This window comes from Macaca nemestrina, chromosome 1 (assembly GCF_043159975.1).
Source record: "Macaca nemestrina isolate mMacNem1 chromosome 1, mMacNem.hap1, whole genome shotgun sequence".
Lineage (NCBI taxonomy): Eukaryota > Metazoa > Chordata > Mammalia > Primates > Cercopithecidae > Macaca > Macaca nemestrina.
Window position 1 is genome coordinate 202,056,259 of NC_092125.1, and position 16,643 is coordinate 202,072,901.

The 16,643-nt window shown below is 42.2% G+C and overlaps 1 protein-coding gene across 1 annotated transcript; it reads left to right on the forward strand.

Moving 5' to 3' along the window:
- Positions 1-1,172: 1,172 nt before the first annotated feature.
- LOC139363396 (uncharacterized) lies at positions 1,173-16,641 on the forward strand. The gene is made up of 2 exons (XM_071096961.1): positions 1,173-1,208; positions 16,089-16,641. The coding sequence occupies exons 1-2, from the start codon at positions 1,188-1,190 to the stop codon at positions 16,182-16,184; spliced, it is 117 nt and encodes a 38-aa protein (XP_070953062.1). The 5' UTR covers positions 1,173-1,187; the 3' UTR covers positions 16,185-16,641.
- Positions 16,642-16,643: the final 2 nt, after the last annotated feature.

Below are 16,643 nucleotides of genomic sequence, written 5' to 3' on the forward strand. Positions count from 1 at the left end.
AGCGAGAAAGAACCCTTCGACCTTGCGGGTCACACCTCGGCTGCTGGCCCTCGACCCAGCCCAGGTGCGGATGGGCGGGGCGCAGCGTGGGCGAACGACTCCCCAGGCCACGTTCTGCTTTTCCCTCCCCGGTCACATGGACTCGCCTTCCGTAGCCGGGAGTGCGGAGCAGAACGAACCACCAGGAGGAGGAGCGGGGGAGGCGCCCAGGGCAGTGGGTCAGAGCCCCGCGGGGCAGGTGGGCGGGCCCAACCGCCCGCGAGCCGGCCGGCCAGCCAGTCAGCGAACGCGGAGGGCGGGTCAGCTGCCCATTGAGCCGCGCCCCGCAGCGCCCCCTGAGGGGCGGCGGCGGGAGCTGGTTCCGGCTGCGCGCGCAGCGGTGGTGGCGGCGGCGCGATCGGCCGGGCTGTAACCGTCGTCCGTCCGGGAGCGGCTGGAGCGGCAGCGGCGGCCGGGCACGGCGCGAGGCGACGCCACAGGGCAGCGGCGGCAGCGGGGGCAGCGGCGGCAGCAGGAGACGCAGCGGCGACCGCAGCAGCAGCAGCAAGACGGACTCGTGGAGACGCGCCGCCGCCGCCGCCGCCGGGCCGGGCCGGGTGTCGCGCGCCGAGGCTGGGGGGGAGTCGTCGCCGCCGCCGCCACCGCTACCGCCGCCGCCGCCGCCGCCGAGGTGACTGAGGAGAGAGGCGCCTCCTCGCTCCCGCCGCCGCCGGACTTCAATGCCCAGTCCCCAGCTCGCCAGCGTGAGTGCGCCCCTCCCGGGCGGCCCCCGCGCCGGCGCCGGGGGCCTCGGGGAAGGGGAGGGCGGGAGGCGCTGCAGCCATTAGTACAGGCCGGAGACACGTCCCCGGAAGGAGGGCCGGGCCGGGCCGGGGCGGGGGAGCGAGGGTGGGTGAGCGAGGGGCGGGCTCGTGTGTGTGGAAGGGGGAGAGCTGTGCGAGCGTGGGGGAGAGTGTGAGTTGGTGAAGGGAGGGCGTGTGAGTGGGGGACAGGGCTGAGTGTGCGAGGAGGTTGGGGGAGTGGGAGCGGGTCGGGGGACAGTGTCGATGTTGGGGGAGTGTGGGTGCAGGCGGGGGAGGGTATGGGTGTGCGGGGAGCGTGTGGGCATGAGGGGTGGGGGTACATGAGTGAGAAGTGGGGGAGGAGAGAGTTGAGAGTGTGGTAGAGAGCGAGTGTAGGGGGAGAACATGGTGTGTGTCGGTGAGAAGGTGCGTGGCAGAGGCGGGAGTGTGGCAGGGTGTGCCGGCGTGTGTCCAGTGTGTGAGCAGGCATCCTGGAGGCCCTTCCTCTTCGTCTTTGTGTGTGGCGATAGTGAACCGTGGTGTGTTGGGTTAGGGAGTTCTTTCCGGGAGCATCTTGTCCCTGGGTGCTCAGGTTCAAGTATGAGGAAAGGGGGTATAAGTCTCTTCTAGTGGCACTATGATCTTCTGGCTCTGGGATTTTAATTTTCCCCCCCCCCAGAAAAGATGTGATGTGTTTTTTTTGTTGTTGTTCTATACGTTTTTTTCCTCCCACGTTTCCTAACTTCAAAGTAAATTTTCAAATTTGTCAAGGATGCCATCCTATCCTAGTCTGGGGTCCCTGAGAGCTAACGAAAAGAAGTTTGGCTGTTGCCCAAGAGCCTACACTCTGGCCTGTAGAGTGTTCAGGAGCATAAACTTTTGTAAAGTACTGCTAGTTTTTCAGGTGAAGAGTATTTTATTGTTAGGTAAATTAAACTATAGGCTAGTTTATTATTTCCTGGAATTTGTCAAGAAATTAGCAGTGACCCGCAGTTCTAGTGTCACTGTAGGCATTCAGCAAATGTTTGTCTGGAGTCACCAAACTACAACCACTGCTGAGTTGGAATATGGTACTTGCTGTCATGCTCTGTAACAGAGTAGTTTCAGAGGGAAGTGAGTGAAGTTATGCCTTGCCGAATGTGCAAAAGGAAATTAAGGATGCAGAATGACACATCATCAGGGCTTCAGAATCACTTGCCAGCACACCATTGTATTGGTGAAGATGGTGAGAAGTTGTTTGCTGGTATTCTGATCTTGGCATTTTTAAGTTTCATAATGAATGGACTAATTATTGTCATGGACTTTTCCCATTCTTGAGTTGTAAAAGTAGGGATTCTTGATGAAGAGTAGTACCTCGATAGGGATTTTACACTTTGATATAATATTAAAAATGATGTTATCTTAAAAATAATTGTCTCTTAGAAGTTGGTAGTCTTTCAGTATAAGCAAAAAGTAGTATGGTCCTTTTGTTGTTGTTGTTGTTTTTTTTTGAGATGGAGTTTTGCTCTGTTGCCCAGGCTTCCCAGGTTCAAGTAATCTCCCGCCTCAGCCTCCCAAGTAGCTGAGAATACAAGTGTGCGCCACCACACCCAGCTAATTTTCATAGTTTTAGTAGAGACGGGGTTTCACCTTGTTGGCCAGGCTGGTCTCGAACTCCTGACCGCCACTGATTCACCTGCCTTGGCCTCCCAAAGTGCTGGGATTAACAGGCGCGAGGGTGGTCCTTTTGATCGTGAACATAATAGAATTACAGGCAAAATCATTGATGTGTAATTAAAAGTTAGAAATTATATTTTTCGGCTGGGCGCGGTGGCTCACGCCTGTAATCCTAGCACTTTGGGAGGCTGAGGCAGGAGGATCGATTGAGCCCAGGAGTTCAAGACCAGCCTGGGCAACGTGGTGACTCCATTTCTACAGAAAATACAAAAGTTAGGCATGGTAGTATGTGCCTGTAGTTCCAGCTATCCTGGAGGCTGAGGCGAGAGGAACTTGTGATTTCAGGAAGTCAAGGCTGTAGTGAGCCAGTGAGACCCTCTCTCAAAAAAATAAGAAAGAAATAGTAAATAGTATTGTTACTATTCAGTGAGGGAAGGAATTAATTAGTGTTAATTGCCTACTGTGCTACAGGTGCTTTTTATATTCATTTAATTCTCACAACTACAAGAAAGGTGGTCTCTTCATTTGCATCCATTTGGCTTACTTTGAACCACTTCTGTTTGCCCGGCACTAGGGATACAGCGATGAGCTCCCATGGATTTACAGTGGTGAGAAGAAGAGATACAGAAACTTAAAAGGTTAAGTAACTTGTCCCAGGTCACACAGATAATAAGAATTAGTGCTGGATTAAAAATCCAGGTCTTTGACTCCAAAGCTGTTGATTTTTCCAATACATCATACTGCTGTTTCAATAGCTCATCTTACATTGAGGTTTCTCATCCACATGATGACCTAGCAGCTTGTACTTAGGAGAGCTGTTGAAACTAATAGAGAAGGCTGGAGGCAAGGGGATCATTTAGGAGATGCTGACTGGAGGCTCTTTGGGGCCTAAGCTAGGCTTTTATGTGGGAGGAGATGCTGCCTTGAAACTCTCTTCGGGCTCTGGGTGTGTGCTTTGAGACAGTTTTTATGAGGCATCTGGGATATGTCTGCGTGAGGGAAGTCTGATTAAAGAAATGCAACAGCCTTTTATGTTTTATTTTTTGGAAAAAAGAGAATATATTTATTGGGGCCAAGAGTGAACTAGAGCTTAACCACTGTATGAAAGTTTCTCTGTTGAGCTGTGTGGGACACTTAAATCAGAAGAAGTGAGAATATACATGTGAAAGCATTTTGTTAATTATAAATTGAACTACAGATTTGAAGTATTATTGCCACTAAGATCTTTCTACTAAGGCAACAGATTTTGTAGCTGGAAAAGGCTGGCGTTTTCGAACACCTTTATAGATGAGAAATAGTTTCGAACTGCTGAACGGGGTATTTTCTGACTCAGAACAGCAAAAGTCAGGCCACTCCCTCTGTGAGTCAGTCAAGTAATATTTAATTTGAACAAACCAAATTTATAGGCAGAAACCATTTACAACATCATTGAACTTTGTAGCACTAGGAAGAGTAAATGTTTGAATACTTTTGTGTGTAGCTTTGAAAAAACAGTCTGAGAGCCCCATATATAGTTGACTTGAAAAAAAATTTCAAACAAGGTAAATTGGATTTATCTTTCTTAAGAATTAACTTTATTCATTTTGTCCGATAAAGGTATTATTTCCTTATGCAGTAATTAAGGAACACTTTACAATTTTCAGACACAAAGTTGAAATTTAGTAGGGATTTATTTTACAGGATTTGAATATATTTTTTCCTTTTTGTTGTAATGTGGGGGTTGGTAACCAGTGAAGCCTAGAAAACTAATGTATTTACAAACAAGATGCAGAGGGAGCAGGTGCATACGTTTTTAGCTGTTGCTCTTGGTCTTGGAAGAATGAAGCTTAAGTTTTTCTGAAACTAAGTTTGGTTAATTTATTTGGGTGCTAGTTCATCAGCTGTATTTGTTGAATAGAAGATGGAATCTAGTTTTAACATGGTGGACTTAGTTATGTTTATTGAATAGGGTGATGGTAGAGATCTTGGGGTACTGGTAGAGTTCAGTATTACACTTTTAGGGTTTAGGTTTCCACATTCCCTTCTTATGCCAAATCATGTATTGTCTCATTTAAAATTCAATAATCCTGTAAGTAGTATTCTGTTAGCTTTACAGATAAGGACATTTATTTATAGATTGATTGTTGTTTTTTTTTTTTTTCAGAGTCTTACTCTGTTGCCCCGGCTGGAGTGCAGTGGTGCGACCTCAGCTCACTGCAGCCTTCACCTCCTAGGTTCAAGCGATTGTCCTGCTTCAGCTGGGATTATAGGTGTGTGCCACCATGCCTCGCTAATTTTTGTATTTTTAGTAGAGACAGTTTTGCTATGTTACCCAGGCTGGTCTTGAACCCCTGAGCTCAGGCGCGAGCTGCTCGCCTTGGCCTCCCAAAGTACCGGGATTTGATTATTAAATCCCAGGTTTTAGAATCTAGGTTAAAGATTATCAATAGAGAGCAGCGAATAATTTTTTTTTTTTTCCTTTTAGGGGCTTAAAGTTCTTAAATCTCTGTTGAACAATGGATGCCACCAGTTATAATTACTTTGGGAGATGGTGATTTGAGTCTCTTAAACTGTGAAATATTAGAGAAGTCTTGGCTAGGCACAGTGGCTCATTTTGGGAGGCAGACACAGGAGGATCACTTGAGGCCAGGAGTTCGAGACCAGCCTGGGCGACATAGAGACACCATCTCTACAAAAAAATACAAAAACTAGCCAGGCATAGTGGCATGAGCCTGTAGTTCCAGCTACTTGGGAGGCTAAAGTTGAAAGGATCACTGGAGCCTGGGAGGTCAAGGCTGAAGTGAGCCGAGATTGCACCACTGTAGTCTAGCCTGGGAGACAGAGGGAGACCCTGTCTCAAAAAAAAAGAAAAAATCTTTTCGCCATTTTAATCTTTTGGACTATTACTACGTATAGAGGTGTCAGTTAGCTTTATCTCATTATCCTTTATTGGCTGAATTCTATTCTACGGGCTCCCTTGACTCCCTGGCCACTGTCTTAGCACTTGAAGCCTTTTAGGTTGTTTAGTGTAGAGATGAGGTACCTATTGTGTGAAAATCTTTTTGCTCTTTGGAGTGGTAGAGGTCTAGGCTCAACCAGAAACTGTCACTACCCTAGCACCTCCATGAAAGAAGCTGCACAGCAATGCTGTCTGTCTGCTTTCCACAATTCTCCATTGTGGAGTTACCAGGACTCAGGTGAGAGAATGACTCCTTTCCTGCACTGTTTGTTCAGTCAGTGTAGATTTACAGGACTCCGAAATCTTTCCCAGAAAAATGACTGTGAGGAGTCGACAGATTATACGGATATATATATTTTTTTTTTACTTTTTTTTGAAACAGAGTCTTGCTCAGTTGCCCAGGCTGGAGTGAGGTGGCGCGATTTCGGCTCACTGCAAGCTCCGCCTCCCGGGTTCACGCCATTCTCCTGCCTCAGCCTCCCGAGTAGCTGGGACTATAGGCGCCCGCCACTATGCCCGGCTAGTTTTTTTGTATTTTTAGTAGAGACAGGGTTTCACCATGTTAGCCAGGAAGGTCTCGATCTCCTGACCTTGTGATCTGCCTGTCTCGGCCTCCCAAAGTACTGGGATTACAGGCGTGAGCCACTATACGGATATTTTTATGTGACTTGAATATAGATGGTTTTTGTTTGCCTGTACTGATTTTCTTGCCCACAGGTTACATTAACACAGCATCCACTTCATTTTAAGTGGCCTAGACACTAAATTTCATCATTTAAATATAAATTTACATTACACAATGTTGGCTTTTTAAATTGTTGAGAATTTTAAGATTAGGCTTTTTCGTGACCCTTTTTTTGCTAGTTGAGCCTGGTTTGAAAAAATATTTTGAACATTAGAACAGTCTTTACCTTTAGAGAAGTGGTGTATTTAATTTCTCTCATAGTATTTTTTATTTGAAATTTTATTCTTCTCAAAACTTTAATTCTTTTGGCATAAAATATACACATGATATTTTTGTTTTAGCAGATCAGATAAATTACTTTATATTTTTATTTCTGCAGTGGTCAGATATGTTGGCTGTTAACTAAATGTATTGTTTGACAGGAATTCAGATTCACAATCAGGTCTGTTTTCTTCCAGTTGTCCTTTAGTTTTTGTTTAAATTTGACCATCTTTTTATTTTCCCCACTGTTTTACAGGAAACATTCACTAGGTTGTATCACCACAGTATTTGTAAATTGGATTTATGTACACATATTTGTATTTGTTTTTAGTAGCAGAACAAATAGTTATGTATTGTATTTTCCATTATTGGTGAAAAGCCTTTCATTAGGGAACGGAGAGACTGGTTAGTGCAGAAGGATATGAGTCACCAGCAGGATTTGTCAGCAACTAGAGAAGGATATGATGGAGAAACAATAGATTCTACTGACATTATTTTCATTCCACATGTGTGGTTACAAACAAGTTTCCTTTTGGTGGATTAGTTTAAGTTATGCAAATTTGGTCTTTCTGGGTGAAAAGTACTTTAAATATAAGTCACAGACTGTATTCTCATTTTTTTTTTTTAGATGGGGGTCTTCATTTGGAGGTCATCAACGGGTAGAATTTAGTTAAACTCATTATCTGTTGACTACGATTTAGTAAGTTGAAAGAATATTTTTGTTAAGCTTTTTGGTGATTATGGAGCTGCTTGCTCAGTAGATCAGAGGAGGCCCATAAATACGGCAATATTTGCTCTCTGTCTCAGTGAGCAAAGAGTTGCTTTTTTTTACCACTATTCTGCTTTTAAATTCCTAAGAGCTTTTATTGCATTTAAATTGGTCTGAAATTCTCAGCCTGGTCAAGGCTTCTCCAGAGTTATCTAACCAAAGACTAAGCCCTTTCTCATGTCACACTACCATGGTTCTTCACTGTTTTTACCAGTTTTCTATTATAAAAGTTTTACCTTTCTTCAGAACCCTTAATCCTATTCCATTCTTCTCATGCTTACTTTGTATCTTTAAAATATATGGTGTTAATATGAAAACTTAATACCAATCAAGCGTTTTTCACCCACGTTGATTCTTCTAGGAGCTTGATCCTGGATAGTGTTTGTATGATGTACACACGTCTCTGCAAATGCTTGTTCGAAGATTGGCTGTGCTGCATTTTGGTATAATTCAGAGGTGACATATTGTCCCTCGTCTCAGTAAACATTTGAAGGAAGAGGACGAGAAAGATTGAATTTTACATTCTTTAATTAGAAAGAAAAGGAAGGTGAATCCATGTTGAACTAAGCTAGTGAGTAAAGAATAACTCCTTGACATGGCATTATAGAGTTATTTCACCATTTTTATTTCACGTTAATATGTAGTATGAAATATTCACTGTGTGGTTTTTAAAGATCGTGATGTTACTGTGTTTTGTGAAAGTATGCCATTATTGGACAATTAGTGGATAGACAGTACATTTTAAAAGGCCACCAGCAGCTTCAAATAGAATGATTTGGATTCTTGACTGTTTATCTTGTATTATACCCAGTACACAAACATATGTCTGTGAACTATAATGTAATTTATAAAAAGCAAATTTAGGAGAGGAAGTGAAGTGTAACTTACCCAGTTATAGGGGAAACTTGGACCAGAGTGCCTGAGCAGCAGAAACATTTCTGGGGCTCAAACAAAATAATTGATGCTGACAAGATGTATTTTGGGATGTTTTTATTCTGTGTCTTGTCCATAGAGAGTTTCCCTCCCTCTCTTTGGGGGTTAATGCTGGAACAGGACCTTTAAATATGCCCAGTACATTTGACAAAATGGGGAAATGAAAAGAGTTAAGTTGACCCATAGACTACTAAGTTCTGAGATATAGTATATTTGAAATAATGTGAGCAGTAGCCTGAAAGTTTTTACTTTGCATGCTACTCCTGTGCTGTAGGTTATTTTGAAAGGTGATTCAAATAACCTTTCCCAAGTATCTATTTTGCAACCTCAGGGAACTTACAGCTGTTACAGTCATTCTGACTGTCCTGATATAACTCAGAAAACATTTCAATGTGGTGTTGACAGGCTGAATCCAGGTGTTTTTTTGGATTTTTACTACTGAATTTGCTTTATTACAATTGAAGTTCAGAATCTTAAATTATTAATGAAATTATTGATTCAGTGGTTCTTGGGTTAATGTATGTATAGTGATGTTGGAAACTAAATTAAAATGATTAAGACTTAAGTTGTTCTCTGGGAAAATTAGCCTTTTGAGATTAAAGAAAGAAGGATGGGAGGAGGAAAGAAAACAAATGTTAGGATTTAACTTTTTGGGGAAGCAACTGAATTGGAGATAGTTCCTATCCTTAAGAAGGCTACTAAAGTTATTTAGGAAAAGAATGTGTTTAAACTTTATATTAAAGGGGCTTGGGAACCTTAAAATGCACATAAAGTCTTTAAACATAAACCCCGTAGAAAAGATAGCCATGATACTTTTATCACAAAAGTATTGATGAATAGAATCCATTTAGTAGAACTATTTAATGTAATTTTTAAAAGATTAACTGAAAACAATTAGATTGATACTCAATATTAGGATTGTGCTGTTAGGATTTTTAAATGTTATTACCAGTGCTATTCAAATACTTTTTAAAGAGAAAGCGTTGGCCATAGTGGTGGTAACCTGCATTTAAATTTTATTTATGAAAGGAAAAATACCATTTTGGGACAAGAGATTCGTTTTGAGAATTGCAAATCTTTAGAGGAAAAATGGAGTACAATAAATATTTTAAAGTGTGGCCTGAAAATATTTAATGCAATTTTTGTCTTTTAGTTATTTGTAGAGGTAAAAATTACTAGAAAAGTACAACTGTTAATCACTAGGGTACATGCACATCTAAAAACCACTCCCTTTTCATTTTGGTGGGAACAGGGCCCACAGGACTTCAGTGAATAACTGTCACTGTTCTCAGAAGCAGGTGCGATTGTTGACTAATTGCTTCCCTTATCTTTCTGAGTGGCTGGCCATGTATCTTCTACTGGTTTTGAAATGTTAAGACATTTTCCCACCATCAAGGTCATGATTTCTTTTTATAGAACTGATTATTGATTTCTGTACTGGAACTTGAGTCTCGAGTTCCCTCCTTAAATGAGGAAGTGGAAAAGTGGGAATAACCAAGGGAGTAACTATGAAATTTTTTTTTTTCTTTTTGAGACGAAGTTTTGCTGTGTCACCCAGGCTGGAGTACAGTGGCGTGGTCTTGGCTCACTGCAACCTCTGCCTCCCGGATTCAAGCAATTCTTCTTTCTCAGCCTCCTGAGCTGGGACTACAGGCACCTGCCACGCCTGGCTAATTTTTGTATTTTTAGTAGAGACAGGGTTTTGCCATGTTGGCTAGGCTCGTCTCGAACTCCTGACCTCAGGTGATCCACCCATCTTGGCCTTCCAGAGTGCTGGGATTACCGGCATGAGCCACCGCACCCGGCCAAAAAATATTTTTTAACAGTAAAAAAGCATCTTGTTTTTGGCTTATTCACTGACATTTTGGATTCTAATTTGTGTAGAATTGAATTGATACCTCTTTATCAACTTCCTAGGACTGTAGTAGTTGTGAGTAGGGAGGGAAACTAATATTAATTTAAATCTAAGTTTCAAGGAGCTAGATTATTCAATATTAGTTTGGTAAATGGAACAGTAGAGGGACAAACAAAGGTAGGTAGCGCAGAGGATAGATAGAACTGTTGTTCTGGCAGAGCGTGGTGGCTCACACCTGTAATCCCAGCACTTTGGGATGCCCGAGGCCAGCGGATCACAAGGTCAGGAGGTCGAGACCAGCCTGACCAACATGGTGAAACCCTGTCTCTACTAAAAATACAAAAATTAGCCAGGTGTGGTGGTGCACGCCTGTAATCCCAGCTACTCGGGAGCCTTGGGAGGCTGAGGCAGGAGAATTGCTTGAACTCCGGAGGCAGAGGTTGCAGTGAACCGAGATCGCACCACTGCACTCCAGCCTGGGCGACAGAGTGAAACTCCGTCTCCAAAAAAACAAAAAGATAGAACTGTTGTTCTATCTACTTGATTTGGCAGTAGGTCGTAAGAGATTAATAAATTTTCAATTTGAGACCAGTTAATCAGAAGATGAGTGTTTAATTAGTAAAGATGAGATTTTTTTTTAGTTTACAAGTTTTCAGACACTTTTTTTCCCCAAGTGGTCAAAATACAATAGGTACAGTAGCATTTTACAGAGGAATTTCCCTACTACTATGATGGTTGAGAAGATTTTACATTCTATTGTCTGAGTAGTCTCTGAATGTTAAGTTAGACTCCACAAGTTCTGTAGTTACTCAGAGCCTTGACTGTTTTTCATAAACTCTATATCCAGTCTGTGGACAAATCCCACATCAAAGTATATCTTGAAACTGACCCCTTCATATCTTCCTTCCTGCTGTTACCCTGGTCTAGGCTACCATTATCTCTACTAGTCTCCTTGCTTCCACCCTTACAATTTTTGTAATGTCTCCACATAGCAGATAGAGTGATCCTTTGTAAAACCTAAGTTGTCACTCTTTTTTTCCCTCCTTTTTCATCTTTTTTGTTAGGGTCAGCGTGTACATGTGCAGGTTTGTCACATGGGTAAATTGAATGTCGCTCAGGTTGGTGTACAAACGATTTTGTCACCTCGTCACCAGCTAGCGAGCACAGTACCTGATAAGTAGTTTTCCAACCCCCACCCTCCTCTCACCCTCCATCCTCCACCCTCAAGTGGCCCCCAATGTCTGTTGTTCCCCTCTTTGAGTCTATGTGTACTCAGTGTTTAGCTCCCACTTTTAAGTGAGAACATGCGGTATTTGGTTTTCTGTTCCTGCGTTAATTTGCTTAGGATAATGGCCTTCAGCTGCATCCATGTTGCTGCAAAGGACATGATTTCATTATTTTTTATGGCTTTGAGTTGTCACTCTTGAGTGAAACCCTTCATTGGCTTCATTTGGAGAGGCATCATTCTCTGAATAAAAGTCAAATGCTTTTAGTGGCCTATAAGGCTCTCTCTTATTTCTCTGACTCTATTCATTCCATTGTCCTCTCTGTTCCAGTAGTATTGGTTCCCTTGTTCCTAGCATACTCTAAGCTTGTTCCCACCTCATAACCTTTGCAGCAGTTAATCCTCTGCCTAAAATGCTCCCCAAATACCTGTTTGGCTCACACACTCAGCTCTTGGATAAAAAGTCACTTTTTTCAGTGAGGCCTTTCCTGTTAGCCTTATTTAAAATTGGAACCCCCCTCCCTCTGGCACTGCTAATTCCCCTACTTCAAATTTTTCTCCAGAGCAGTGACATTTTTATTTCTTTTTTTCTGCCCAGTTAAGATCCATCCCGACAGAAATTTTTGTTTTGCTTACAGCTCTTGCACCTGTAAGAGTATGTGACCCATAGTACATGTTCTGTAAATATTTGAATTAATGAAAGAATTTGAGGAAAATGCCTAGCTCTTCAGGAGGATAAATTATTTACTGTTGGCAGATTAGATTTTTTATACTTATTTTAAGGGGAAATAAAAGTAGCTATTGACATGAAGGGAATTTGCTTTAGGAAAAAATTGTTGCAAGGTTCTAGTTGTATATTACATTATTAGGCTTTCATGTTGACTGATTGTGGAAACCAAGCTGACTCAAATTTGCATTACTTCCTGTAAAATTTCTGGTAAGAAAAGTAACATAGTAAATATATGCATACTGGTTTTTTTTTAGACTTTTGCTTGTAGACTGTATTCCCTTAAATCTACAATTCTTTTATTGTACCTTTATATTTTAATGTGCTGTTTTAATTTGGTGAATACTGGCATAGCCCACCAAATTAGAGGGTTTATTGTATCATTTAATTTGGAAATGTAAAGAGATGATTTCTTAGTAGAAATTTTGATGTGAGTGGATTGATAGGATATATATATATATATATTTTAAAATTTTTTGAAACGGAGTCTAGCTCTGTTGCCAGGCTGGAAGTACAGTGGCGCAATCTCAGCTCACTGCAACCTCTGCCTCCCGGGTTCAAGCGATTCTCCTGCCTCAGCCTCCTGAGTAGCTGGGATTACAGGCACACGCCGCCACGCCTAGCTAATTTTTGTATTTTTAGTAGAGATGGGCCAGGATGGCCTCGATCTCCTGACCTCGTGATCCGCCCACCTCGGCCTGCCTGAAGTGCTGGGATTATAGGCATGAGCCACTGTGCTCGGCTGATTGATAAGAATTTTAAAAGGATGCCCAGTAAGATTGGATTAAATTAAATGAGACTGCTTTTATAAAATTCCCTTATACCTCTAAATTCACCTTTTTTTTTTTTTTTTTTTTTTTTTTTGAGATGGAGTCTCACTCTGTCCCCCAGGCTAGAGTGCAGTGGCGCGATCTCGGCTTACTGCAAGCTCCGCCTACCGGGTTCCCTCGGTTCTCCTGCCGCAGCCTCTCAAGTAGCTGGGACCACAGGCACCTGCCACCACACCCGGCTAATTTTTTTATTTTTTTATTTTTAGTAGAGATGGGGTTTCACCGATTTAGCCAGGATGGTCTCAATCTGACCGTGTTCGTGATCCGCCCGCCTCGGCCTCCCAAAGTGCTGAGATTATAGTCGTGAACCACTGCACCTGGCCTCTAAATTAACTTTATTTGTAATTAGAATTACATTTAGCCTCTTTAACAGGGAAGAAAACACTTTATGGAATTGTGTAGGTACAGACCTGCCTGGGACAGAGGACTAGCCCTCTGGAACCTCTTTCTAATCCTATGATTATAGAACTTTTTTTTTTTTTTTGAGACGGAGTCTCACTCTGTCGCCCAGGCTGGAGTGCAGTGGCTTGATCTCGGCTAACTGCAAGCTCCGCCTCCCGGGTTTACGCCATTCTCCTGCCTCAGCCTCCCGAAGTTCTAGGGTACATGTGCACAACGTGCAGGTTTGTTACATATGTGTACATGTGCCATGTTGGTGTGCTGCACCCATTAACGTTCCATTAGGTATAGCTCCTAATATTATCCTTCCCCCCTCCCCCCACCCCACAGCAGGCCCCAGTGTGTGATGTTCCCCTTCCTGTGTCCAAGTGTTCTCATTGTTCAATTCCCACCTATGAATGAGAACATGCGGTGTTTGGTTTTTTGTCCTTGCGATATGTTTGCTGAGAATGATGGTTTCCAGCTTCATCCATGTCCCTACAAAGGACATGAAACTCATCCTTTTTTATGGCTGCATAGTGTTCCATGGTGTACATGTGCCACATTTTCTTAATCCAGTCTATCATTGATGGACATTTGGTTTGGTTACAAGTCTTTGCTATTGTGAATAGTGCAGCAGTAAACATCCGTGTGCATGTGTCTTTATAGTAGCATGATTATAATCCTTTGGGATGGTGGGTCAAATGGTATTTCTAGTTCTAAATCCTTGATATAGAACTATTTAAGAACGTACTTCGATTGTAAATCATTATAGGGTTCTTATCACCCTAGAATTTTTTTTTTTAAAGGTAATACCATATGTACATGGGAAAAGTTTAAAAAATTCAAAAGGTATACGTTAGGATGTAGTAAATCATGCTCTTGACTTCCAGCCTCCAGTCCTGTGTTCCTGGCCCTGCCCCAACCCCAGGAAACCACTGTTACCTCTTGTCTTTGTAAATCTTCCAGATATCCCGTGCGTATGAATGCATACAGTACTCACAAATATTTCTAAACACACTGTTCGTACTGTCATGTACCATGCTCTTTTTACTTACTAGTGTCTTTTAGCTGTCATTTCATATCAGTTCATACAGATGTTTTATTCTTTCTAACCTCTGGATAGTTTCTTCTTTCTTTTTTATCCCTTACCTCCCTCCTTTTTTAATTTAAAAGGACTTCGCTGTCACAGACTATCCTTTCTCATCCTTTATTGAAGTTATATTCTTTTGTTAAAAGTGGAAATGTTGCCTAGGAAATGGAAATGTCCCAAATTCAACATTTTAAAAGTTAGGTTTTGGCCGGGCGCGGTGGCTCAAGCCTGTAATCCCAGCACTTTGGGAGGCCGAGACGGGCGGATCACGAGGTCAGGAGATCGAGACCATCCTGGCTAACATGGTGAAACCCTGTCTCTACTAAAAATACAAAAAACTAGCCGCGCGAGGTGGTGGGCACCTGTAGTCCCAGCTACTTGAGAGGCTGAGGCAGGAGAATGGCGTAAACCCGGGAGGCAGAGCTTGCAGTGAGCCGAGATCCGGCCACTGCACTCCAGCCTGGGCGACAGAGCCAGACTCCGTCTCAAAAAAAAAAAAAAAAAAAAAAATTTAGGTTTTATGATAAAATTAAATGGCAGAGAGAATATTTGGGTGTATATTTGAATTTACCACTGTTATATGTCAAGTAAACAAGTCTCTTTCATCACTTGGTAAGTTTAAACAATAACTTATTTAAGTAGACAGCAGAATTAATGCCAGAGAGACAACTTTAGGAGAATTTTCCTGTATGGTGTACATGCGCAGAATTTATGTTAAAATATAGGGTTCTGCAACTTTTGAGTACTTTCTAGCTGTGATAGGTTATGATTTTTTACACACTGCTTTGCATTCTTAAGTGTGTCACAGGAATTAACATTAGTTTATCTGAATTGACAGGTGCAAAAATGTAACTGTTGATGTGTAGTTGAACTCTTGATGGAGGGGGAGGGAACGGAAGCTTGTTTTTATCATGTGTCTGTTAACAGTGCTGGAACATACTGTTTCTTTTGGCAGAAATTCCTTTGCTGGGTTCTCAGTATTAAGAATTGAAAATCTAATAATGAATTATCTTTATTCCTGGAAATGGTCTTTCCAAAATGAAGTTGGGGGAGTAAGATGGGATAAAGCTTGTTCTATTTGCTGAGCAGGCACACACTGGAGACTAGGTGGAAAACCTAATGCTGGAGTTGTAGCCTTTAAGCCTGGCTGTCACTACAATGCAGGTCTTTCAGTGCCTTTACTCAGCTGACACACATTTGCAGTGATAACATCATTGAACCAAAGGGAATCGAATAGGTTAGAATTTCCTTGTGTTTTGCTCTGCATTGCATGCAAACTATTGTTCTTTGAGTAGTTACTTTAATAAACTCCACCCACTCTCCCACCTTATTTTAAGGTCACAGAGTTGGAGATAAACATGCAAGCAGGTATTTGGAAAAAAAATTATGCTTGTATGGAAGATTGCAACTTGAAAAATATGTGGGGCTAGACTCAGTGGCTCCGGAGGCCTGTAATCCCAGTGCTTTAGGAGGCCAAAGCTGGAGGATCGCTTGAGCCCAGGAGTTTGAGACCAGCCTGGGCAACATAGCAAGGCCCCCATCTCAACCACAACCTCAACCTCCCAGGTTCAAGCAATTCTCCTGCCTCAGCCTCCCGAGTAGCTGGGATTACAGTCACGCGCCACCACGCCTGGCTGATTTTGTATTTTTAGTAGAGACGGGGTTTCTCCATGTTGGCCAGGCTGGTCTTGAACTCCCGACCTCAGGTGATCTGCCCGCCTCAGCCTCCCAAAGTGCTGGGATTACAGGCATGAACCACCACACCTGGCTTGAGTCTTTGATTTTTAAAACTCTTGATAATACCCCTTTATCCAATTCTTCATAGATGGTAATAACTTATAATTGGTGACATTTCACATTGCTTTGGTCTTATAAAGAATGTATTTTGACTCCAGGCATTTGTGTTTACTGTGCCATCAGCCTCTAGTTCATTTTACTTATTCTTTTCTTCTCCAGGTTTTTCGTTGGAATATACGTTGCACATTTATGGCGATTCTGAGTGTGAGGGCAGACTTCTGCCAGGCTCAGCACAGCGTTTTCGCTGACAAGTGAGCTTGGAGGTTCTATGTGCCATAATTAACATTGCCTTGAAGACTCCTGGACACCGAGACTGGCCTCAGAAATAGTTGGCTTTCTTTTTTTTAATTGCAAACATATTTCTTTTAATGACTCCAGTAAAATTAAGCATCAAGTAAACAAGTGGAAAGTGACCTACACTTTTAACTTGTCTCACTAGTGCCTAAATGTAGTAAAGGCTGCTTAAGTTTTGTATGTAGTTGGATTTTTTGGAGTCCGAAGGTATCCATCTGCAGAAATTGAGGCCCAAATTGAATTTGGATTCAAGTGGATTCTAAATACTTTGCTTATCTTGAAGAGAGAAGCTTCATAAGGAATAAACAAGTTGAATAGAGAAAACACTGATTGATAATAGGCATTTTAGTGGTCTTTTTAATGTTTTCTGCTGTGAAACATTTCAAGATTTATTGATTTTTTTTTTTCACTCTCCCCATC